Source organism: Anopheles gambiae, chromosome 2 (genome assembly GCF_943734735.2).
Source record: "Anopheles gambiae chromosome 2, idAnoGambNW_F1_1, whole genome shotgun sequence".
NCBI classification, from domain to species: Eukaryota; Metazoa; Arthropoda; class Insecta; order Diptera; family Culicidae; genus Anopheles; species Anopheles gambiae.
Window position 1 is genome coordinate 81,066,888 of NC_064601.1, and position 24,771 is coordinate 81,091,658.

The following is a 24,771-nucleotide window of genomic DNA, read 5'->3' on the forward strand; positions in this document are numbered from 1 at the left end:
AATCTTTGAATGTTGGCTTTGTGTTTTTTTCCTAATAGACTATAGAAAACTTATAAAAAACAGCTTCCGTTTGTTGAGCTTCATTCAACGAAAATCGACTTACACAGAGTTCATTGAATTTGCATATGCGATTTTCATCGATTATTCATCGATTTTCATTGATTATTATTATCGATGAAAATTGCTTCCATTTTCTCGTAAAACCCCATTACTTCAAATATGAACGTTCCACTAGAGCCAAAATGTAATTAAAAAAATGTTTTTACTGTCTAGATTCATTCGGAACTATTGGCACGTTGATTGATTCTCAATGAGATTCATCAAAACAATTCCCAATAATTCTACCTGGGATTCATTCGCAATTCCTATTAGGTAGTAATCGAGTCGCGATCAAATCCCAATAAAGAATCATATTTGAAATTCAAGTTATATCCTTATTGTTGGAAACTCGTGAGTGCTCAACAGTCTGTCAGGTCACAACGCTAGAGAAGAGAGTGAGAGGGAGGATAAAAACGGTAAATTAGGAGATAAGGAGGAGGATTGGTCCGCTCCTAACTAGTGAGTTGAAATTCGACAATCGGTACATGTGGACTAATTTTTTGATTTAACCTCATACCACAGTAAATAAAGTGTTTTCTCTAAAAAATCCACCGCGTTTTTCAACACTTATTGCAATCAAATAGCAATAGAACCACAGTCGCAATAGCACCTGTAAAAGGATTCGATCCGATTCGAATCCTTCAAATGGGATCCGCTCCGATTGAATCATTCTAGGAAATCTTTCGAATCCCGATTCTGATAACACAATTCAAGATAGTATTTCCCGCGTGTAAAAATCATGATCCAGTCTGTACTCATTAGTTGACCTTTGATTGCTTGCCAACAATTAACTTTGTGTCAGTTAGTTGGCATGTTTGTTACACACGACAAAATCTTTTTGTTTTTCTATAGTGAATATTTTCGAATATCGATTAGCCATGCTATTAGTTGAATTCCGACTGTTGAAGGTCAAATATTAAATCCCCAATACTACCCGATACAAAGCTGTGTTTTCTCAACATTTTCTCTCATTACACTTTCGATACACAATACACTTTCGGTGTAGGTTTTCATTCAATTATTTATAATCCTCATTCTAATATACAACTGTTTGTTTTCCGTAGAATGTGTTTGCGTGTTTCTTTTTTTTTTGTTCTTTTTTGTTTTTTAGTGTAGTTTGTGAAATAGAGTTTGTTTTTGCGAATTGAATGCCGTTTCTTGGTGATCATAATTACTTTCTCTTATATCATACGATAGCACAGTGGGTTTCTATCCTCGGATCTCATTCCCGTTCCCCTTCTCCCATAGAGATGTTGTTCGTACGTGTGCTTTAGCCATTTTTTCAGTTCGTAGATTATCTCACAGTTCCCTTTTCCCTCCGCAGTTTCCTATCAGTACATTCGCGTCCCTTCTTACAGTGATATTCTTAATTCCGTTTGACCTACCAATTCACGAACGAGTTGTTTTTATAATGCGTTTGCAGTGAGTTGTTTCGAAAGTGTTGCAGCAGTACGCGCAAACTTTCTTTTGTTTCGTTCCATTTGCAGCAGCTATTCATCAATAACTGAACTAATTGTACGTGCTTGTAACCGTGGTATGTTTGTGTTGGGGCATGTGCAATCATGCAGAATATCGAGCTACGGCATTGACTGAAGGATTTTGTTTTAAATCATTTAAACAGTGTCAGGAGGCAGCACTTTTGGTTAGTTCATTTATTCCTTTTTCGTCTCCTAGATCACTGCAAATGGCGTATATGTTATGTTGCCATAAGTGTAATTTAATCCTTTTTTCTGGACGTTCTTTCGTTTGCTATTCTACTTAAAGCAAAATCGCCCTAAAATGTTGAGTTATGCTTGAGTTATCGCAAATGTTTTCAATTTAGCAAACATGCCAGACAACATAATCATGCTCGTGTTGAAGAGAAGAATAGTGGAGAAAATGTCTACTGTCGAAGCTGTATTCAACCAATTAAAAACCGTAATATTGCTAGAAGATTCGAGCTACAGCTAATCAAATAACTTCACGTTACAGATACAATGGGTAGGAGAGGAACGAAAAAAAAACGGGAACGATGTTGCTTTTATCGTGACTTGTTGAAAATTGCATGCTGACACATCTTTTTTTAGTCTACTTTTCCTTCAACCTATCCCGTCGTTCGCTCGGATCGATTGATGATTTGCGGGCATTGCACATTCATTGTGTACTAGCACATTAAATTTTATTGATATCTAAGCACAGCTGACAGCAGTAAATTTTCGACTTGGGTCCTGACCATTCCTGATTAACAGCACCACTCGTTGTTCACCTTTGTTGAATTTCCATCGGATAATTGTTACTCCTCTTTGACACTGCCCACAACATGTTGTAGTCGTTGGGAAATTTTATGTTTTTCGCTTCATTCTTAAGCTGCAATTAGCCATCTAGAATGAGAAAATAAAAATAATAAAAATTAATCAAACAATATTATTATTGAGCATTTAAAAAGCCTGACTCATATGTATGTTTCTCTTTTCTTTGATCCTTCTTTTATGTCCCGGTGACTTTAAATATTAAATTCCTTTTTCACTACTACTAGCTCTATACTAGGACCTTATGGCCCCTTGACTGAAGCCCAGTGTGTGTGTGTGTGTGTGTGTATTTGTCCGTTACTTATTTTACAATCCGATGGGGTAGATAATTCTTTTCGATGCTTCAAACTCGTATAAGTCTTCCTTCCACCATGCACGTACCGCAGGTGTTGCCTCTACGATCGTTCTACTTCTCTACTAGCCGTTGATGAGCAACAGCATGCATCCATTATAGCGTGCTATATTTGTGCCATGCTTTGGCGTGTTTAATTGGATTGCAAACGTGAATAAACGCCATAGACAAACGGTCAACCGCAATGCGTTATGTTGGTTCATGGATATTTACGCTGTTTTTAAACCTACGCCTGTACTGTGTATGAGAATAAGCCAATCGAACAACAGATAAGTTTCAAACAAATAAAGCAATTCATTTTCTTCGCAAACTAACAATTAATTTCACTGCAATGCATAAAAAGCTAACGCCACTATTTAAAATTCGAAAGTTCCAGAACGCCTATTTGTTCTTTGTTGTCGTTGGTTCGCCAAGGACAGACTCAACACCAAACTCTCTCCCCCCATCACAAATGACCCGTACTCTATTCCCCTAACTTCGCCTCCCACTCTCTCCGGTCCATGCTCATGGCTATGAAAGCAACACTACACCAACAGTCGATAGAATCGATTAGTGTATTTACCTTAAGGTGAACATTTCCTCGCGCCACCGCCACATTATCCGATGCCATTGTTTCGTTCATAGTGTGAGGCTTTCCATCGCCAAAGGGAGTCGAGCTTTGTTATGATTTATTGTTACTGCTTGTCCACATACTGTTGTTGATTATGTGTGCGTGTGTGCGGCAGCCGAGCAGACGGACAGAATCACGCACGCACGCATGCATTCAAGTGCACTAAATGTTGACGCGAAAACAAGCTCGTACGGCATGGAAGTGCCGCCGCGTGGTTCGCAAGCCAATGCTCGATGGCTATCACACACCGTCGACTAACTGCAGCAGGAGATAATTCTTCGTACGTTATGTCGTGGGCTCTTCTATTTTTGTTGTTATAGTTCCGCGGTTAAGATGTTTGACAGTTCATTTAGCTGCTACTTGGATGATGCTGTCTAATTTTTATAAATTCCTCCAGTCACACGCACATTCTTGGACACACACACACCACGCGCACATACTCGCACACATACACACGCACAAGCTTTTATTTCTTTTCCCACAGAGTGTTTTGCTCTGCCTCTGTGGACACACTCGGCAAAGGGAGGATTATTGATGATAACTGGAGCTGGAAAGTTGCTGCTGCTGCTGCTGTTGCTGAGGCTGCTGGTTTCTGTTGCTGCGGGTACGCTCGTACTTGTTAAATCCGCCCGCTCACCATTACAATTTGTTTTGCGTTTTGTTTCTTAAAAAAAGTTATTCTGTGTGTGTGTGTGTAGTTTTAAGGAAAATTGGTTAATCAGCATCTAGTTGTCGACGTTGGCGTACCGTTGCGTCCATTCCTTCGCATTCCGGATCGCTTCCGCCTCGTTCACCTTCCACAGCTCGGCCACATCGTTCGCGAGCGGATCGTCCGGGTTCGGTGCGCTCAGCAGCGCCTGAATCGACAGCAGCACGGTGCGAATCTGCAGCGCCGGGCTCCACTTGTCCTTCAGTATGTCTAGACAGATCCGGCCGAGACGGTCGATGTTTGGGTGGTAGATCTTTGTGATGAAACGCACCTTCGGTGCCGACATCGGGTAGTCCTCGGGCAGGAACAGCTCCAGCTTGAACAGACCGCCCTCGAACGGCGAATCCTCCGGGCCGAACACGATTACGTGAAAGTAACGGGCATTCTGTTCGTCCGGTATGGCACTGATGCCGGGGACAGGTTCCTGCATCAGGCGCTGCGTTTCTTTGATTATTCTACGGGGCAGAGCAGCCATATTTGTTTAACTTCCCTTCTTTTCCACACAGCGACAGACACACACGCACACGCAACGCGAGCGACACAAAGGGGGCTCTCCCTTGTCCGTCTGCTACTATTCACACGGACGGCGAAAAACACTGCTTGCTACGGGTTTAAGTGTGTGTGTGTGCTTGGCCGTGCTCGTGTACGTGTGCCGTGTACAGTGGAGCGCGTTTCCAGACTTTTCTTGCGTGCACCAACCGTGTATCCTTCACTGGCTGTGTTAGCCCCGGCCTGTACGCCTCCTCCTATATTGAAACGAGCGAGCAATTTGACAGTGGGCTGCTACAGCGACAATGGGCCTTTCTGCGGTCTGTGTGTATGTGTGTGTGTGTGTTCGTGCGCTGTCAGTAGGGTGCTCCGCTTAACCTCACGCAAAAGCACACAATGTTAGCGGGTGGTATCGTTCTTCGAGAACTTCTCTTCGCACTACTGCCCTAACGGGAGAATTGCTTCACGAGGACGACACAACTAGAAGGATTTTGATGGTACAGAATCTATGCAGAATGCAGACGGTCTTTCTTATTTCCTTTCGCCAGCAACGAAATGAGACGCGACAATCACGAAATCGATATGACAATTTTCAACGCAAGTAGCGGAACACAAGTTCTCGTTCGACGAAGAAAGATCGAATCCGGTCCGGGCTTAGCTGGGCAAATTCGATACCCAACTGACAGAAACGCTTCACCTAGACAAAATCGACATGTCGGCGCAATGTCCGAAGTACAGTAGAACGTCGATTATCCTGGCAGCTTGGGACCGAACTGTTGCCGGTTAATGGAATCCACGGATAATGGTCCAAGAAATGTCAAATTCATTAAACAATTACAGTAGAACGTCGATTATCCGGGGGCGGATTAACCGGCTGGCGGCTTAACCGTGCGCATAAATGTGACAGCTGTTCAAACGTACAGCGAACATTTGCAGCGATAGTCAAGTGGCCAACCAGATTTTTGTGCTTAGTGTAATCTTTCTTAATTTCGGAAGAATTAACTGAAGGCTGAAGAATTGCGTGTTTTCTGTTTTAGCGCTCAATCACGAATGACATCTCTATTTGACAGTATTGCCTGAGATACTTAAACCTAGGTGTGATCGCACAAACAAGATGTACATATAGAAAAGGTGTATGTGTAAGGATGTCAAGGTGTATGTGTGAGGTATATACAAATTCGAATTTCTAATTTCTACAGCTCGGCCATCCTGACGAGAAATTGACCTCAATTTTTCCTGCATATGTATAGCCCTACCCTTAATCTTAAGTGTAGCTTTATGAACATATTCCGATCAAGCTCCCCCCAGAGGCACTATCCATCTTCTCAACTTGTCCGACTCCAACACTCCATCATATGGTATTTGCGTCATTTGTATTCCATCGATATCACGTATAACATATCTGTCATTAGGTAAACGTTTGTGGATAACGTATGGACCTTTATATCTGGCAATGAGTTTTTTGTTTGAATTTGGTGTGTTATCTACATTTTTAATTACAACAAACTCTCCTTCATTGAATACGGGAGCAGGGCGATGGTGTTTAGCATGTTGTTTCTCATTATTTTGTTGTGATTTTAAAATATTGAATGATGCTTCTGCACGTATAGTTTCTAAATCTGAAAATGCTTTGTTTTTGTCTTCTAAATATTCGGTCAATATATCTACTGAAGGGCCTCGTTGGTTAACACCAAACAATAGCATAGAAGGGGAAAAACGAGTGGACGAATGAATGATATTATTAAGAGCGTATTCTGTAGATAGCAAATGGGTCACCCAATCTACATGGTCGGTCTGATTTGATAATTTGCTCAATATGGGACGAATAATGCGATTGACCCTTTCCACTTGACCATTAGCTTGTGGTGATCCTGTGGCATTCAACACATGGCTAATTCCGCGAGAAGAAAGGAAATTGGAAAATGCGGCTGAAGTAAAGCATGTACCTCGATCGCTAATTATTCTTTTAGGTCGACTGTAGTAAGAGAAATATTGTTTTAGAGCATTGCACACCTCTTTTGTACTAGTGGAAGTTGTTGGATACAATTTAACGAATTTCGTAAATGCGTCTATTACTACCAATAAGTATTTTTTCTTTAAAGATGATGTAGGTAGCGGTCCAAAATGGTCAATGTGCAAGGTATCAAATGGGTAAGGTTCTTTTTGGATGCTATGAAGGTTCCGATTATTTACTCTAGATGGAGCAGAGTGAATAATGCACTTCAAGCAGTTATTTATAAAGTTTATTATCCGTGTTTTTCTGTTAGGAAACCAATAATTCTGATCTATTTGGTTGCAACATTTTTCGGCTCCCAAATGACCTATTTGTTCGTGTATTGATCGTATCAGATTATTAACCATTTCTGTTGGCACGTATAATTTTAGCCTATTAGAAGGTGATCGTTTGAATACAATACCGTCTTGTAATTGGTAACCTTCGACATCCGTCGTCTCTAACTCTTTTTTCAGAGTTTGGATAAGCGGATCCCTAGCCTGAGCTACACGTATTTGGAAGTCAATATCAACATCATCGAAGGCAGCCAAATGTTCCAGTCGGCTTAATGCGTCTACATGACTCATTGCTAATCCAGGGCGATGTTGAATAATGTAATTATAATTCTCCAGGAACAGTGACCAACGTGCTATCTTTGCGGACGAATTTCTTTTTTTAAGCGTTTCTACCAGAGAATTACAATCAGTCACTATCTTTATTGGAATGCCGTGTACATAGGTATGGAAACGTTTGAGCGCATATATAACGGCCAATGTTTCAAGCTCGTAGCTGTGCAATTTAGCTTCATCAGCCGAAGTGGTTTTGGAAAAATACGAAATAAGGTGATATCTACCATCATCCTGTTTTTGCAAAAGCACAGAACCAAAAGCTATCGAACTTGCGTCACAGTGAAGTTCAGTTTCGCGTTTAGGGTCGTATATGGCAAGCACCGGAGCTACTATCAATTTATCTCGGAGTGTTTCAAATGCTTTTTTACACTCATCATCAAAAATAAATGGAACATTGTTTTTCAAAAGATTAGTAAGTGGTTTTGCAATACTAGAGAAATGTGGAACAAACCTCCGGAAAAACGAAAAAAGACCTAAACATTGTTGTACCTGTTTTGTGTTCTGAGGAACAGGATAGTTTTTGATAATTTTTACATGATTATCGCTAGGACATATACCTGAATGATTGGCCTTGTATCCTAAGTAATCCAATTCATCGTAAGCAAACTTACATTTATCAAGCCGTAGCTCCAACCCATTATTTCGTAGAGTATGCAAAACTTCACTAACTATTTCAAGATGTTCTTTAAAGTCTTGAGAAGCTATGAGAATGTCGTCAATGTATACAACCAGCTTTTCATTCTCGATGAATTTCCGCAAAATTGTATTAATGAAACGCTGAAATTCAGCTGGCGCGTTTTTTAATCCGAAGGGCATACGCGTGTACTCGTACTGGCCGTCTGGAGTAACAAACGCTGTGAATTTAATTGAATCCTCGTCCATTGCCACTTGATGAAAACCACTCTTTAGGTCTAGTAACGTAAAGAATTTTTTATTGCCCAAGTGTTCTAGGCACGTCTCTATGAGTGGAAGCGGGTAGTTGTCGCGGATTGTTACTTTATTAAGAGGTCGGTAGTCGACACACTTACGAATTTCGCCATTTTTCTTCCTAACGAGTACCAGTGCGGAAGCATAAGGAGAGTTACTGGGTCTTATTATATTTTTCTCTAATAAATCCTTCACAATGACTTTTACTTTATTCCTTTCATCGAAAGAAAGTCGTCTAGGCTTTGTGAAAATAGGAGTATCATGAGTTAAGCTAATTCGCATTTTATGAGCAGATGGTATTATATGTTTATCCGGAAAATTAATGTAATTATTGGACACTATTGATCTTAAAGCAATGCCTTGTTCTTTAGAAAGATGTTCTCCAACATTTATAGTGCTAGCCTCATCGCTAATATTTATAGAACACATTTCAGAAAAAGTTGTGTCATATTGTTGTTTATGTTCAGATTTGTCTGATATCGAAATGAATTTTGAAGAAATATTGGGATCGGACAATTTCGAATCTTTGCATACCTCTGGTAAGGGAGCCTGGATCGAACTACGTAAAAGACCCAACGTTTGGAGCTTATGGTAAAAACCCGGTTTTTTTAAGTTCAGAATTTTATCTTTATTTAAATTCATCAGCATAAGTTTGCTGTAATGTTTACGGAATTGAGCGAGTGTGATGTTAAATTCTGATAACAAATCTCTCCCTACTATCATGGATAGGGACATGTAGCTTTTTGGTAAAATATAGAAATTGTGAATGAATGTTTGATTACGAAAACTAAGTTTTAGCTGTACTGTTCCAAGAGTTTGTAAATTCACATTTCCTATTCCTCGAAATCCACTTGGTTGGGGAGCGCTTAGTTTTGTAACCGGAACAATGGCTTCATTTATGAAGCTTTTAGAGCTACCGGAATCAAAAAGAGATGTTATAATTAACCCTGGGCTCCAAACATTGTTTCTCTTAAAAGCTACACTTACCTCCTGATAGGCCTCAAGTTGAACGAAGTTTCCATTTTCCCCAGAATCTAGATGCGCTGTTTCATTGTCGTTGCCCTGTACCGCAGCAACCGTTAGTTGACGTCTATCTGGGACAGGACAGTTGCGAATGACATGTGATGTGCTACCACATCGGAAACAGGAACCCGGAGCTCGGCGAGGTTGTGTGCATTGCGATGAATGATGTCCATGATTCGAGCAGTTATAACATCGAAGAGGTTCTGTCGTCGTTTGTCTTGGTGGAATCGGTCTCGGGGAAATGGTGTTGATGTGAGATGGGCTGCGGCGTTCTGGGTTTTTGCGCAACAGAAGATGGGATTCATATCGCTTAATGTTGTCAATCAGGTCGTAAATATCGCGGTAATCCTTGGTCACAAGGCTATCATAGAGAGGGTCACGAGAAAGTCCTCTGATGACATAAGTTATGATAGCCTCCTCACTCACGTGGCCTGACATTCCCAGCGCATTTACTCGGTATACATAGCTTGTGTACGACTCAGAAATTTTCTTGTAGACCGATGCTAATTGGCTATGAATAACGGCTTCGTTACAGCGATCAGGAAAAGCCTTTTTAATTGTGTCAGCGAATTCGTCGAATGTCTTCAAAGTGTTACGGAAGCCATTGTACCATTCGCTTGCTGCTCCAGTCAACCGACTGCCTGCATATAAAAGCATCGTGCGATCCTGCCATCCATATACACCTGTTTCCATCTACGTTCGAATTTCGTGCCATTTGCATCGAATCGCAAACCGCCTGCTTTGAATCGCATGCCACTAACATTGAATGCGTGCAACCATGGTTGAATCGCGTTCCACTGCGGTCGAATCGCGTTCCACTATGGTCGAATCATATGCCACTACGATCGAATCGTGTGCCGCTACCATTGGATTTCTGAAAGCAAGAGCATAGTAAACTGTTTGTTTACGTTTGAAAGCTGTTTCTTTCTTCACCGACGGCATTTAGTTAGTAAAATACTAATAAATGGGATTTATTCTCTGATTATAGGTAAACCCCACGAATATTGGTTGAAAACAAGGATTTTACCATCAACAACGAACACCGAATATTAGTTGAACACAAGGATTTTACCATCAACAAGGGACCACAATATTCGTCGATAACAAGGATTTTACGTGTAATCAGTGAATAACTGCCTTTTATTAGTACTATTTTACAAACGAAATGCCGTCGGCGAAGAAAGATATAGCTTGCAAACGTAAACAAACAGTTCACTATGCTCTTGCTTTCAGAAATCCAATGGTAGCGGCACACGATTCGATCGTAGTGGCATACGATTCTACCATAGTGGAACGCGATTCAACCGTACTGGCACGCGATTCAACCATGGGTGCACGCATTCGATCGTAGTGGCATGTGATTCAAAGCAGGCGGTTTGCGATTCGATGCAAACGGCACGAGATTCGAACGTAGATGGAAACAGGTGTAATTCGCTATTGTAGCGAATCGTATTGATCCACTTATTGATACCGAGGCCGTCAGAAAATTCCGGTATCAAATGTTTCAACTCCTCGGGATGAACCAATCGACCATCCGTAAACGTCTGCCGCTGTTCCATTTCCATAATTTTTGCTCGTAGCGCCATTAATTCCAATTGATGAGAAGTTGCGTCGAATGAAGCACCTTGCGTCGAAGATGTCGGAGCAGCTTTGTCTTTCATCAAGATGGCGGCTGCTGCAACGTGGTTTCCATTGTTCGTCACTTCGTCTTCATCTGCACACACTCTTTGAGGAATGAAATTCTGGGTTGATTGTTCCTCCATTTTGTTTTTCGGTACACTTTGCTCGTACAACATGCGTAGTTGTGGTAAAGTTGCTTTCGGAGGCACTTCGATGTTAGCAACTTCCAAAGCACAAAGAAGTTCCTCTTTTGTAAGCATTTTTCGGCACAAACGGTTTATCCCACTTCTGAATTGTAATCTTTCTTAATTTCGGAAGAATTAACTGAAGGCTGAAGAATTGCGTGTTTTCTGTTTTAGCGCTCAATCACGAATGACATCTCTATTTGACAGTATTGCCTGAGATACTTAAACCTAGGTGTGATCGCACAAACAAGATGTACATATAGAAAAGGTGTATGTGTAAGGATGTTAAGGTGTATGTGTGAGGTATATACAAATTCGAATTTCTAATTTCTACATTAGTGATTTTTGTTAAATTCACTGTCTACATAGCGTCTCTTTGCTTCCTTCATTCATGGCGACGATTTCCTTTATATATTTCATATAACTTTCACACCCTTTTACTCAAGGTCCATGAAAGAAAATCGCTCGATGCATTTAGAGCAAATTGACAGAAAGCTATGGGAATATTTTACCAGTTCAATTAAACATTATTTATGGGCGTTGCTATGGAGCAAAAATAACAAGGCACCCGGAACCGACGGAATTGCAGCCGAACTGGTCAAGAATGGAGGTGCACGACTAGAAAACGAGATTCATCAAATTGTTACTGAGGTGTGGGATAGCGAATCGATGCCTTGTGATTGGAATCTCGGCATCATCTACCCCATATACAAGAAGGGAGATAGGTTGGACTGCAACAACTACAGGGGTATTACGGTGTTGAATACCGCCTATAAAATATTCTCCCTGATCCTTCAGGATCGCCTTGTCCCGCACGTCGAAGAGATAGTAGGAAACTATCAAAGAGGATTCCGAAACGGAAAATCAACCACTGATCAGATCTTCACCATGCGGCAGATCTTGGAGAAGATGGCTGAATACAAAAACGACACATACCATCTCTTCATAGACTTCAAAGCCGCATACGATAGCATAGCCAGGGTAAAACTGTACGACGCTATGAGCTCTTTTGGAATCCCGGCCAAACTGATAAGGCTAGTTAGAATGACTATGACCAACGTCACATGCCAGGTTAGGGTGGATGGAAAACTCTCAGGACCTTTTGCTACCACCAAGGGTCTGCGCCAGGGGGACGGGCTTGCCTGTCTCCTATTCAACTTGGCGCTAGAGAGAGCCATCCGTGACTCGAGGGTGGAGACTACGGGAACCATCTTCTATAAGTCAACCCAGATCCTGGCATACGCTGATGATATAGACATCATTGGTCTGCGGCTCTCCTATGTAGCAGAAGCCTACCAAGGGATTGAGCAGGCGGCAGAGAACCTCGGATTGCAGATAAACGAGGCAAAGACCAAACTGATGGTGGCAACATCAGCGGGCCCGCCAACAAATAATCAGAATCTACGTAGGCGTGACGTGCAGATAGGTGAACGCACTTTTGAAGTCGTCCCACAATTCACCTATCTTGGGTCAAAGGTCAGCAACGACAACAGCATGGAAGTTGAGTTGCGCGCAAGGATGCTGGCTGCCAACCGGTCATTCTACAGCCTGAAAAAGCAGTTCACCTCAAAGAACCTGTCGCGACGGACGAAGCTGGGACTATATAGTACCTATATAGTACCAGTACTCACATACGCCTCTGAGACATGGACACTGTCCAAATCTGACGAAACCCTCTTAGCCGCGTTCGAGAGGAAGATGCTCAGAAGGATACTTGGCCCCGTATGTGTGGAAGGACAATGGAGGAGCCGCTATAATGACGAGCTATACGAGATGTACGGCGACCTCACTGTCGTACAGCGTATAAAGCTCGCCAGGCTCCGGTGGGCTGGCCATGTTATACGCATGGAAACGGACGACCCAGCCCGTAAAGTCTTTTTAGGCCGTCCACAAGGACAGAGGAGGCGTGGTAGGCCCAAATTGAGGTGGCAAGATGGCGTGGAGGCGTCCGCCATTAAGGCCGGGATAACGGACTGGCAGACGAAGGCGCGAGACCGTGAGCGGTTTCGGACACTTCTGAGGCAGGCCAAGACCGCAAAGCGGTTGTAGCGCCGGATAAGTAAGTAAGTAAGTAAGCTATGGAGCAAATGGGATTATTTTTTACTATTTTGGATTCATTTTTTGCGCCTAATTGTTGTATCCGAGCAAATGAAATAGTACACAGTTTTGAAGTATTACACGGCACAAACAGAACGTTTTATCTTCTTCTTTGGCACAACAACCGCTGTCGGTCTAGGCCTCCCTGTACTCACTAGTGTAGTGAGCTTGGCTTTCAGAACGTTTTATATTCACATGTAAAACAATATACAACCACAGTAAACGGGCCGCGTGCCCTGCCGAGAGCTCCTGCTCTATCGGCTGTTCCACACACTCTAATCGTGTGGTACTTATGGATGCGCCGGAGTGTGCCTGCGCACACTGGCATCCTCCCTGGGTCTCCACCATCGACAGGACGACTGTCGCGGTGAGAACAGGGGTTGCCTATCATCCACAACACTAGTTTATAGAAATTATATGTTCTATAACTGAATTTACTCAAACATATGTTTTATCATTCGTTACCGGGTTCCCAAGTAGCCTTAAGAAACTCTATTTGATTATTAACAGTTTTTTAAAGCCTTTAAAAATCAAATAGAGTTTCTTAAGAGAATATGACATTTTCCAGCGTTACATCATAACGATGTATTCCGTTACACTCGTTTTTTTCGATTCGGGTTACTATAACACACAGTGTTTTTCAAATTTTATCTAAACCATTTCCAATTTATTCAATATTCGGAAAATCTTTTTTCATTCTTATTTATGTAATAATGCGTATTTATTTTTACACAAAACTATTTTTTTATTAACTGTTTGAAAACTATGTGTTTTCCTTTATTCTTCTATTTGAATCTGCGGTGATAGTAAAAAAAGAATTAAAAAAAAAAATATTTCATATTTTCAAATAATACATGTGAAGATGTGAATAATATATGATGTGAATACCATTTCTTATGTCAAAAAGTTCGTCAAGCTTCGTGTGTGTAGCTTGTGTGTAGATGGCAACAAAACCAAGCGTCTGCGACAATTTCTATCAGCTATTGTTTAATTTGTGTGTCATCATGATTTTATAACAGGTCAGTATATCGATATTAACATTATCTTCACATGAGCTACATAAGTTTTATATTCCGCAGCATATTTGATTTGGATAGCGTTTGGACATCATGTTTTTCGTCCACGGCTGCAGCTGACCTCCATGCTGATATAATCGAAGAAACCCATGGAATGAAAGAAACTTATGTGATACAGTAACAATATGCATTGACAAAACGATGAAATGTCGAATAAAAGTATTTGTGGTGAATTTATGTATTTATTCCATGAAATATTAACACCTTTTGTTGTAACTTAACGAAGATCTAGAAAATGCATATAGAATGAGAAAGAGCAATACAGCCATCTCTGTCGATTTGTTCGTTGAGTTTGATATTTTTCGTTAAAAATACCGGCAAAATTTTAATTTTTAACGAAGCATTGACGAAGCCAGGAAAGCGTTACGCAGTGTTTTAAGCCCTGAAATTACTGCTGTATGGAAAGCTAAAAGTAATACTTTTAGGCATACTTTTAACGGTTTCTTAACAGGATTGTGCTACTTGGGTTATCGGAAAAAGATGGTATGCATATTGTGGATGTTCATTTCACTCTCAGCGTTTGAAATTGAAAGTTAAAAGGACTTAATTTACCCAGCTGGAACATACACTGTGCTGTTTTATGCCAGTTCCCAAGCGCTACAGATTAAGCTTAAACGACTGAACAATCAAATATGCATAAAAAAAACGAAAGCTCCAAAGCTTTACTGATTCGCCCATAATATGGCGTTTCATAACTCATCATTATATAGCTGTTCTTTTTTTGCTATGTGTATTGCCTAACTTCGTCTATTCATGGCCTATATACCCTTCAAACATTCCGAGCAAAAAAATATATGAAAGGTCGTGTGGTAAGTTACGTGGGTATCGACACCACCCAAGTGCCACAAATCCACTAAACGGCTTCTAAACGACTCAAGTTCTCTACCTAAACGGAATATAGAAAGACTTCGTTTAGCAGACGGCAAACGACTCATGCATTCTAAAAATAGCAAAAAAGCTGGTGGCGCTCTCTGTTGGTAGGATACCCCAACCAGTTGAGCTTCATCGCTTGGAGGAGAGCTTTCTCATTTCCTCTGTACTGTTGTATGGTTTCGCATTGAAGTTATGCATCGATAGAACTAGAACGGCGATACGATTGTTTAAATACTAAACTCCAACGGAAACCACCAGTACTGAAGCAAGTGAGATTTGAGTAATGGTCGTTGGTGTTGATACCCACGTATCTGACCACACGACCATTCATATAGATTTTTGCTCAGAAAGTTATAAGGCTATATATGATAAGATGAAACATGATAAGATGAAACTTGTCGAAACACAATTCAAGAAAAGGATAGCAATATAATGATGAGTTGTAATACGCCATCTATTGATCAAACCAATGAAGCTGTGGAGCTTTCATTTTTTTTTTCTATGGATATTCAATTTTCCAGTCGTTTAAGCTTAATCTGTGGCGCTTGGGCAATGACCATTACTAAAATCTCACTTGCATCAGTGCTGGTTTAGTATTTCAACAATATTATCGACATTCTAGTTCTAGCGATGTATAACTTCAATTAGAAGCCATAAACAATACAGAGGAAAGAAGAATGCTCTCAAAGCGAAGAAAGCTAAACGAAGGTTTTTTATATTCCGTCTAGGTCTAGCTTGAGCCGTTTAAAACCCATTTAGTGGTCGTTTAGTGGATTTGTGGCACTTGGGTTAAGGAGTGACAGTGATAATTTATTTTTTTCCAATCACAAAAAACATTCCCCTAAATATGTAATAAAAATGTTATACCTTGAAGTAAAAATTATTAAATATTTATCAAAAATGTTGAAAAATAGCATTTTTGGACGAGTTGCTACGTTACGTCGGAAGTGTTGTCGAAGCGTTTCAAGGATATTTTGTTTGCGTACAATTAAGCATTCATTTGTTCAATGGGAACGGTTTATCGCGCTGTCATAATAATCACTGTCAGCTGATTTCGTCTGTTTGGGAAATATCGACAACGAAATAAACAAACACCGTGCATAACAATGGGCGCTTAAAAATGTGAAATTACGTCGTGAAAAAGTTACCGTTTTAGAGATAAAAACACCCAGAAACTACCAGCATGGCAACCTTATTATCCGCTTCCCGGCACGGCGCCATGTTTCGTCCTTCGGTACCGAACGTGTGGCTTCTTACCTGGCTAGTCAGCTATCAACGCAAAAGTACCAACATCAGTGCGGTTGATTCCTTTATCAGTGAGCTGATGGACAACAAAAAGCTAAAATGGAAGGTATTGAACAGCCGACATCGTAACGGGCAACCAAAAACGTCACCCAAAACCGCCGACCTAGCTCCGTCTGAATTGGCTGCCAGCATTCGTACACCCACGGAAACCATCCAACGCTCCTCGTTTCGTTTCAGCGAGCTGTACAACGAGCTTACGAATAACCCGCTAGTGGTAAACATTAGTCAGATGGAAGTATCCCAAGTTGATCATCTACTCGAAACGGCACTGAAGGAACAAAACAACGAAGACGTGAAATTGCTACTGGCACAAATATTGGAGTACGAGAAGCTACCGTCACTGCAGGTATTAAACGCCATTCTCAAGAACCTGGCACACCGGACAGAAACGCGGACCATAGAACGGTTGAGTGAACTCTACCGAAAGCTTTATCCGGAATGCTGCAGCACAGCGATCGGTAGGTTCGAGCACTATAAGGCCCTTTGCGAGTGGAAGCAGGGCAACACGTTTAAATCACTCGACGCGTTTCGATCCATTATGCTCGAGTGTAACGAAGAAAGGATGATAATGATTGATCATTTACTGTTGGAAATTATCGATGAAACGATTGGCAAAAAGAGTGAAGCAGTTCTGCTTGCCGTAATGCAGCTGTGTGAGTTCAGCTTAGTCACACTGCGCCACGAGTTTCCCATCTGCTACGTGTGGGAAAAGAGCTTCCTTAGCGCGTGGCACAGCGATCAGGAGGCGGCCAAAACGTTGTTCGATCGGCACGACGCTCTAAGGAACGCGATCAGCAAAAGGTACGTGGCGGATGATCGAAATCTATATAGCAATATGGCAACAGCTTAAACGTTATTTTCAACTTACAGGATACCAAATCTGTGCTACAAACTGCTGTACGAAAACAACGTCGAAAAGGTGTACCAATTGATCGAAATGTTCCTCAAGCACGAAATGAAGGTGGATTGTAAAGCTATGCTCATCCGACTATTTGAATATCAGTGTAAGTGTGTGCGAGCAAAGAGGTTTGTACATTCTCCAAACTAATGGGGTTGTGCTATTGCGTCTCTCACAGATTGGCGTAAAAACTTGCGCGGCTGTTCGGAAATCATGCAAAATGCGATCGATCTCAACATCGCCCTGCCCGAGATGTGCAATCGGCAGCTGCTGGAGCTGCTGCTAGGCCGAAGCGCGACGGAAGCGGCCCAGCGGGAAGCATGGAAAAAGTCGAAGGACTTGAAACCAAACAAATACACGTTGAAATTTTAGTGTATTATGCGCTGTGTACTTGCGAAGTAAATTGCGGTGTGACCAACAAAAAAACGGATTTTTTAAATAATAACTACAAACGAACGTCTCACTATTGCGATTTGGTTTTGTTGTAATACGATGCAAACGCGAAAGCAGTCGCGGATGGGTCTACGGTGCCAACAGCTCAATGTTTAACTCTTTGCGTAGTTCCGTTACATCCTGCTCCCATCGCTTCTCCCAGTACACGCCCATCAGTGGTTTGATCCGATTGCCCGTCCGAAGGGCCCAGGGCAGATACTTTCGCAGATAGTTTTGTCTTTGTCTGAAATGGAAAGTGGAACCATTTTCGGGGGTGCAGCACTGGTTGGGAAAAGCTTTTTCGAATCGAGCCACTCACTTGGTACGAAGCCGAAAGGCACCAAAGACGGCACCACCATAGCACATCGGTAGACCGGTGTTTAACGCTTCCACCCACTTGACCGTTACCTCGCCCAACATGTTGGTGGGCATGTCGAGGATCGCGTGTACCATATCGTGCGTTTCCCTGTATCGGGTCATGACGTACGCAAGTTCGGGCTCGTCCAAAAATCGCACCTCCATTCGTGAATCGGGTGTAATATTCTGTCAAAAATAAGGAAAAAACAACATAAGCGTAACACACTAAAGAAACGTTTGTGTGAGCGTGTGTGTCCGTGTGTTAATCGCTTGTACATTATCTTCCATAAACTTGACGTATGTGTAACCGAACGTATGCTCCGGCATCTTCTTTAGTGCCTCCATGTCCACCGTGCGCGTATTGATGCGCGGTTTCTCCACCAGAATCCGTTGTCCCTCCTCGGTTGATCTCATGTAGTGGAGCATTTTTTCCAACGCCTCCCGTCCAGTCGTTTCCCCCAGGCAAGCGATCATATCATGCCTGCGCAGAAAAGAGTTTAAAAAATACAGTAAATTAATTAGCATGGCTCGCTTATTGGCTTTTGGGTGAGCAGTTTGCAACAGGGCTTACCTTCGCGGATCGACTAAAGCGGCGACGGAGCTTCCGGCGCTTAAAATTAGCCTTTGAATGTCGCTGACTTCAATTCGATTGCGAAGAAACTCTTTCGTAAACTCGTCCATCTCAACTGCTGCCGGCTGTGGCTCATCGTTCAAGGAAATGTTGGCTGTTGGTGCTGTTGTGCCGTCGGTTCCGGCCGTGGTAGAGCTTAGCTGGCGATACCGGAGACATCTTCTCGTGGCGTTAATCAACGGGTAGCAGCTTTTTCGAACGAACATTTTGGTGTTTTTTTTTGCTCTGGAAGGAAATGTGTATGAGTGAAGCGATTATTTGAAAAAGAATTTATACATTTTACCATTTAATAATGTACAACAAACAAAAAATCCGACCCATGTGATTAAAAACAATATTAAACATAATTACCTTCTATTATGAGCAGCTAAAATACATTTTCCCATACAAAAGGGATGATAAACAAGTGGGACAATGCTGGTGTTATCTAAAAATGCATTACCGGCCGGCTCGCAGTGGAATATCATTAAAAAAAGGTCACCCTTCAATTTGTCCCACAACGCTGTCGTATTGATTAGAGCTGCACCGGCTCAATTTAGACATAATTAGCAAACATATACAACACGCGATCGTTCAGTGGAGTTTCTGCCAGTACGTGTACTGTAATTTCAATGCGATCTTCACCTTCCTAGCCCTTGACTCTGGGATGTCTGACGTCATCGCATCAGTCACACCGAGTGCCGACGTAGAGGAATGTACATCCTCAGCTCAACACCTCTTACGTTACGCTCCCCAGAAATATGCTAGAAGATGTACAAACGGATTCGAACGGTCAGAGCGACTCACAGCGATGATGATGGCGACGACGGTTAAGACGCATCGCTTATGCTGCCGTGTCAATAAACCTGAACCTACCAACGAGGTCACGGTCACTATTGTTTCCGCGCACGACGACGAAACGGTTTGTTTGTTCCGTTGGGATCTGGTAAAGGTTTCTTCTATTCATCATGGAAAACGCTGACCTTGTCCCACCGGAACAGTGAATGATCAATGTTATTAAACAAACTAACACACACAACAAATAGGTTTGATCACCGGCATTTGAACGAAGTCGTCTGAAGGCCCGCGATTAGCCTATCTTTTGCTGCTAAAAATAAAAGGCAAAGCATAATCCTAATGCAAACTCAATAATCTCAACAGCAACAGTTCGTGTGCTGTGCTGGCAGGGTAAGTTCGTGAAACGGCCAACCATATCATTAAAGGGCAACGGCAAAGTACACGCCCGCCGACCCGTCCGAGATTTGTACGTTACAGAGCAAGCAACGAAAAAAAAGAGCTGAACAACAACTGATAAACTGGTTTTCCCGCTGGTCGTACAACAGGGGACGTGTTTAACGAAGAACGCAAACAATTGCCCGCGGATCGAAATTGCGCTCCATCCAGAGTACTGTTCATGCTGTGAAATTGTGACAATTCAGCCACGGAAAACCAAATCTTTAAAGTTAGCAAGGGATGGAGCCGTCTGGACTGAAAAGCCCGATCGTATGACACCAAATGCATACTGAATCCGTTTTTATCAAGCAGTTCAGTAGTCAATGTTTCGCCCCCCAAAAAGGGTCGATAAATCCTAATCACACGTTTGCTCTCTCCCACTCTTTCCGTGCGCATTTAATGGTTTAATGCTTTATCGTGTATTGCTTTATATAATTTCTGTTTTTGGATTAGATTAAAAAGGCGTGACGTTTTCTATATGTCATCGTTCCACCGCGATGAACGTACACCAAGTTCCGATTACTCAACTTCGATGGGGTGGTTCATGGTTTTGATGAGTTTTCTTTCTCGTTATACGCAGACGTACCGTTTTTACAACTGAAGACAAAAAAAAGCATAAATGCTCACTCACAACGCGGTTTTGTTACACAACGGCGATCCACCAACTCTCTTGGGTGGTGTATATATTTCGACTCCATCAATCAGCTTCACTAAAATCTCCTACACGGGGTACATGTACACATCTTCAACTTAAAACTACACAGACGAAACTAAAAACAATCTACGATACACAGCTTATCATGCCTTCGATGCAATGCCTTCTTTTTAATATCAACTCACGCACGGGAGGGGTGGCTTTTCGTTTACAAGGCGGCGGAGGAGCGCCAGTATTTTTGCTATACAATAGAATATTGTAATGTGGCATCCTTTTCCCTCGTTGGAGTTCGGTGCACGAGAATTATTCGTTTGTTTTTGTTCAAATGTGTCTATCACTGCCGATGACACGCGGCGCACTCCCGGTGCCGCGTGTGTGTGTGATTGTGAACGTTTAGGTGATTATCGCTTAAAACTACATCGATCATCATCTCTCTGTACACTTGGTATACCGCACTGAATCAATGGCCACATTGCACGCCCGCGGGGAAATCATCTCCAATGCCCTTCTGGTTTTTTTTGTTGTGAAACTAATGCATTTGCCCTTAGCAAGCGAGTGGGCGAAGGGAGGGAGAAAGGGGCAACGTACAGACATTACTAATAAATATATGCCCCACTATCTGCCCCCCGGTTAGCTCGCTTTGGTTTTGTTCGCTTTACTACACACACGCGCGACCCCCCCACAACCGCCACCATCGCGTCCTCTCACACGTTATCGATTCTTCCGGCGGCGGGCAGCAGCAGCTTCTTGTCGGACGAGGCAGCGTCACCGCTTCCTCCCCCGCCGTTCGGCTTCTTCCGGAAGGTGACGTACGTGTAGAGCAGGCTGCCGGCCACGCTGATGTTGATGCCGAGCGCGTTCAGCAGCGAAAACACGTAATCGCCCCCGATGAACATCCCGATGTACGTGACGCTGATGTTCTTCAGGCAGCCGACGATGGTGGTGGTCAGGGCGGAGTTGTGCTGGGTGCACAGGATCACACTGTACGACAGGATGAAGCCCATCACGCAGGACAGCAGGAACTGCACGACGAAGAACGGATCGTTCCAGCCCTCGTACTGCCACGCTCGGTCGATGTCGCCGGCCAGCCAGGTGCCGACCAAGGCCGGCAGTATCATGAACAGCGAGTTGTAGTACATCAGCCCGTACTTGCCCATGTCGGCCGTGTCGAGCTTCTTCTTCATGTACACGCCGTTGGCCGCGGTCAGCGTGTTCGTGATCATCACGTACATGTAGCCCTGCAGATTGAAGCTGAGATCGTCCAGCGCGGCCATCAGGGCGCCCCCAACCATGGCGAACACGCTCACCTTCACCGCGAGCGTGGGTCTAATGCCGAGCACCAGCAGCTCCAGCAGCATCGTCAGCAGGATGGAGAACCGCCGCAGGGCGGCAAACATTGGCAGGCTGAGGGCTTGGGTGCCGCCGAGCCCGAACATCATGTTGCCGAGATAGATCAGCGGCAGCGGGAATATGCGGCGCGCGATGTCTCGGTTGAAATCGGGATACTTGACTAGCTGCAGCCGCTTGGCGACGAACAGCACCACGATGCTGGCCGTCAGCTGGCCGAGACTGAGCACCAGGAACGAGGGAAACCGGTTGCTGGTCAGCACGGTCTTATTGACTACGGTGATCAGGAACGACGAGAGGCCGTAAAACACGGCACTGGATAGTTTGAGAAACTGGGTCGTTTCGCCGCCCGCCATCTCCGACGCGGACGATCGCATTTTCGACAGATAAGCTATCATATCGTGACTGGTCCGATAGCGCTCGTGGGTACCGGAGTAGCTTACGCACTGCTTCCGCTCTGGATCCCGGGCTGGCCGAGGGATGATGCTTCCCTTCTCCCGGCCGCTAACCTAACGGGTGCGAGATTCCGTGCCGACGGGCGATGCTTATCGCTGCTGCTGCTGAGTCGTGCTATGACCGTCGGCCGAGATTTATACTGTTTCTTGGTAGGGTGAGTTTTACTACCGACTTTTGCGGTCGGTCTCTTCGCTGGTGCCGGTCTAGGAATAGATTTGTGGGGTTTCGATCGATCCAGCATTCTTGCGTGGCCCCTCGTTGGTTGGTGGTGCTCTATCCGGTTCTACACTAACCACATGGCACTTGGTTGCTGCGTCTATGCTGCTGTGCTATTGTGTATTTCTGCCGATCGAAGCAGTCTGCGCTTTACCCCAAACAATGCGCAAACAATCACGGCCACGGATTTGCGTTCCAGTATCAACAAGAATTTGACACTTGATTTGTACGGAACAGGGTCACCGCCGCCGTCGGCAGCAACAGCAACGTTTGCCGTTTTTCTTCGTCTGGATTGCTCAACTACGGTAACATAAAATTAGCGCAGCAGAGTCATACCAGCGTTGGGCGCTCGATTACACTCGCGATGGTTACTGTTCGGTTCTGTTACGGTATGCAGGCGCGATTCACCGATCAGGCGCATTGCCCATTCAAAAGCACAAACACCCGGCCACAAATGGAACCGAAACGTAAAACGCTACGACAATGCTTTGTTTCACCGTCATCGAACGCTGAAAACGTGTGTGCCGTAGCGACGATGACACAATCACGCGACAAATTATCCAATCTTCAACACGAACGAGCTAAAGTACCGCGAGGGACTGAGCATCCGAAAACCTTTTCGGAAGGCCACGGATTCCATCAACAGAGCACTACCATCCACCGCACACATCTATACGCACACACGCGCAGCGTAGCTACTGTCATTCCCGGATAACAGAGTTTGACAGCAATGACATTGCTTTGTTTTTTTTTTGCGTTCTCCATTTCATGAACTGCAATTATGAAATTCTTTTTTATCGGAAGAACACCGCCAAAATTCGATATGATGGAGATGCACAACATGCTTAATCACACCTAAAATAAAAGCACCCGCAAAACTTACCACCGATCGATATGCGTTGAGCTTCTGCACGCTGGATTGCTTCAAAAACAGATTGTTTTGGCTCTGCCGAATTTGTCAATTGCGGTGCAGCGCATGGATGGGGGCTACTTTCACGCAACCCATTCGCGACCACAGCAGCGGGCTATTCGGGAGGCGAAACTACAGTACGTGTCAAACAAACACTCCAGCACTCCAGTGAGGATACGGATTTCGATTTATTTCTACAACGTGATACCTCGCACAAAGTATGTAGCTACTGTAAAAAAATGTAAGCATTTTCCACACAGGAATGTTATGCTCGTGCATAAATGGGAAGGTTTAAAATTGAGCTCAACACACACACAAAAGGTATACCAGCGCATCCGCCAACGGTCGCCGGTGCTGCATTTACATTACATTGCTAGACGGTAAAATAAAACTATCGCCGACGGTCATCGTTGATGCGCCGAGGGCAGCATCCGCTAACTGTTATCTTCGGTCGCCCTTCACCGAGGCCCCTTTGGCCTGGCTATTGCGCCCCGTCCGCGGGGAGTTCTTCTGCGAGGGTTTCATGATGCTGGGCGGTGTGGCGGCGGCAGCAGCGGCCGCGACCGCCACCGAGTAGCGCGTCGTAGCGGCGTGCGGTTTCGGTTGCGAACCGGCGCCGGTCGAAAGCAGCGGACTGCTACTGTTCGGTACCGGCTTGGGCGTTCCCAGTGCCTTTCCCGTACCGTTGTTTCCGTTGTTGTTGTTGTTCGGGCCACCGTTCGGTCCACAGCCCCCCGAACCGTTGTTCAGGATGGGCTGGGGCATTGGCGCGGCCAGGTTCGGGTTCGGCTCGCTCATGTTGACCATCTCGTTGAAGGTGTAGCAGAAATCGCCCAACCGCACGATCTCCCCATTTTTGCCCGAGTAAAGCGTCAGCGACTGGCGCCACACGTTGGCGTAGCCTTTGGTGAGACGCACGATATCACCCGGCAGCAGCTGCTTGCCCGGCTCGTCCCAGATCGACACGTTGATGGCGGCGCTCTGGTCGGCCACTTTGAACGTGCGCACCTCGCGGTTCTCTTTCGTCAGCGTGACCGGTCCTATCTCGAGTATGATGAAGATCACGTTGATGTTTTTCATCCCCGGGTAGATGTCCTTAATCGCCATCAGGTCGGTCGGGTTCGGATTGGGCGGTGGATGGTTCTGCATCGGGCTGGGGGCAGAGGGTTGATTATTTTCGTGTGGGTACTGTATACGCCAGTACTTCAGGCGGGGTTTGACCGCAATACATACCCGTACATATTAACGGCCATTACAATCTGTGCAGGGATGGTAAATGGGAGCGGCCTAAATGATTTCAGTGGCAATCGGTGGAGACGATTTCGTGTTTACAGCTGAATTTTGTTTTGTTTTGATTTCGCCCCAACATCCAGTTTGACAGA

The 24,771-nt window shown here is 43.9% G+C and overlaps 5 protein-coding genes and 1 long non-coding RNA gene across 7 annotated transcripts; 2 read left to right on the forward strand and 4 right to left on the reverse strand.

Moving 5' to 3' along the window:
* Positions 1–671: 671 nt before the first annotated feature.
* LOC133391110 (uncharacterized) lies at positions 672–1,299 on the forward strand. Its single transcript, XR_009764593.1, has 2 exons — positions 672–1,007; positions 1,045–1,299. It is a non-coding gene; the product is annotated as an uncharacterized LOC133391110 (long non-coding RNA).
* On the reverse strand, positions 1,103–5,187 carry LOC1274904 (ubiquitin-conjugating enzyme E2 N). The gene is made up of 2 exons (XM_061641789.1): positions 3,302–5,187; positions 1,103–2,459 (listed from the first exon to the last, which is right to left on the reverse strand). Exon 1 carries the CDS (start codon positions 4,531–4,533, stop codon positions 4,075–4,077), a length of 459 nt encoding a protein of 152 aa, XP_061497773.1. The 5' UTR covers positions 4,534–5,187; the 3' UTR covers positions 1,103–2,459; positions 3,302–4,074.
* Positions 5,188–15,898: 10,711 nt separating this feature from the next.
* LOC1274905 (uncharacterized) lies at positions 15,899–17,599 on the forward strand. The gene is made up of 3 exons (XM_314099.4): positions 15,899–17,076; positions 17,146–17,279; positions 17,352–17,599. Exons 1-3 carry the CDS (start codon positions 16,154–16,156, stop codon positions 17,543–17,545), a joined length of 1,251 nt encoding a protein of 416 aa, XP_314099.4. The 5' UTR covers positions 15,899–16,153; the 3' UTR covers positions 17,546–17,599.
* Positions 17,540–23,490, reverse strand: LOC1274906 (ubiquinone biosynthesis protein COQ4 homolog, mitochondrial). 2 transcript variants are annotated; one of them, XM_314100.5, is made up of 5 exons: positions 23,363–23,490; positions 18,534–18,818; positions 18,239–18,443; positions 17,925–18,148; positions 17,540–17,849 (listed from the first exon to the last, which is right to left on the reverse strand). In XM_314100.5, exons 2-5 carry the CDS (start codon positions 18,797–18,799, stop codon positions 17,696–17,698), a joined length of 849 nt encoding a protein of 282 aa, XP_314100.5. In that variant the 5' UTR covers positions 18,800–18,818; positions 23,363–23,490; the 3' UTR covers positions 17,540–17,695. The 2 variants fall into 2 exon arrangements, with proteins under 2 accessions (XP_314100.5, XP_061500948.1); XM_061644964.1 differs by lacking the exon at positions 23,363–23,490 and adding an exon at positions 20,392–20,925.
* Positions 20,444–23,365, reverse strand: LOC4576706 (UDP-sugar transporter UST74c). The gene has a single exon (XM_001230976.3). It carries the CDS (start codon positions 22,203–22,205, stop codon positions 21,165–21,167), a length of 1,041 nt encoding a protein of 346 aa, XP_001230977.3. The 5' UTR covers positions 22,206–23,365; the 3' UTR covers positions 20,444–21,164.
* A 63-nt stretch (positions 23,491–23,553) lies between the features above and the next one.
* Positions 23,554–24,761, reverse strand: LOC1274907 (SOSS complex subunit B homolog). The gene is made up of 2 exons (XM_314101.4): positions 24,623–24,761; positions 23,554–24,542 (listed from the first exon to the last, which is right to left on the reverse strand). The coding sequence occupies exons 1-2, from the start codon at positions 24,640–24,642 to the stop codon at positions 23,831–23,833; spliced, it is 732 nt and encodes a 243-aa protein (XP_314101.5). The 5' UTR covers positions 24,643–24,761; the 3' UTR covers positions 23,554–23,830.
* Between the last annotated feature and the right edge of the window lie 10 nt (positions 24,762–24,771).

Bases quoted from the DNA above. Each gene is read 5' to 3' on its own strand.
- LOC1274904 (XM_061641789.1), bottom strand. From the start codon at position 4,533: ATGGCTGCTCTGCCCCGTAGAATAATCAAAGAAACGCAGCGCCTGATG.
- LOC1274905 (XM_314099.4), top strand. From the start codon at position 16,154: ATGGCAACCTTATTATCCGCTTCCCGGCACGGCGCCATGTTTCGTCCT. The intron at 17,077-17,145 runs GTACGTGGCGGA...TTCAACTTACAG, and splicing joins AGGAACGCGATCAGCAAAAG to GATACCAAATCTGTGCTACA. The intron at 17,280-17,351 runs GTAAGTGTGTGC...CGTCTCTCACAG, and splicing joins CCGACTATTTGAATATCAGT to ATTGGCGTAAAAACTTGCGC.
- LOC1274906 (XM_314100.5), bottom strand. From the start codon at position 18,799: ATGTTCGTTCGAAAAAGCTGCTACCCGTTGATTAACGCCACGAGAAGA. The intron at 18,149-18,238 runs GTACAAGCGATT...TATTTTTGACAG, and splicing joins TCAAGTTTATGGAAGATAAT to AATATTACACCCGATTCACG. The intron at 17,850-17,924 runs GTGAGTGGCTCG...TTTCCATTTCAG, and splicing joins GCCTTTCGGCTTCGTACCAA to ACAAAGACAAAACTATCTGC.
- LOC4576706 (XM_001230976.3), bottom strand. From the start codon at position 22,205: ATGATAGCTTATCTGTCGAAAATGCGATCGTCCGCGTCGGAGATGGCG.
- LOC1274907 (XM_314101.4), bottom strand. From the start codon at position 24,642: ATGGCCGTTAATATGTACGG. The intron at 24,543-24,622 runs GTATGTATTGCG...CTCTGCCCCCAG, and splicing joins ATGGCCGTTAATATGTACGG to CCCGATGCAGAACCATCCAC.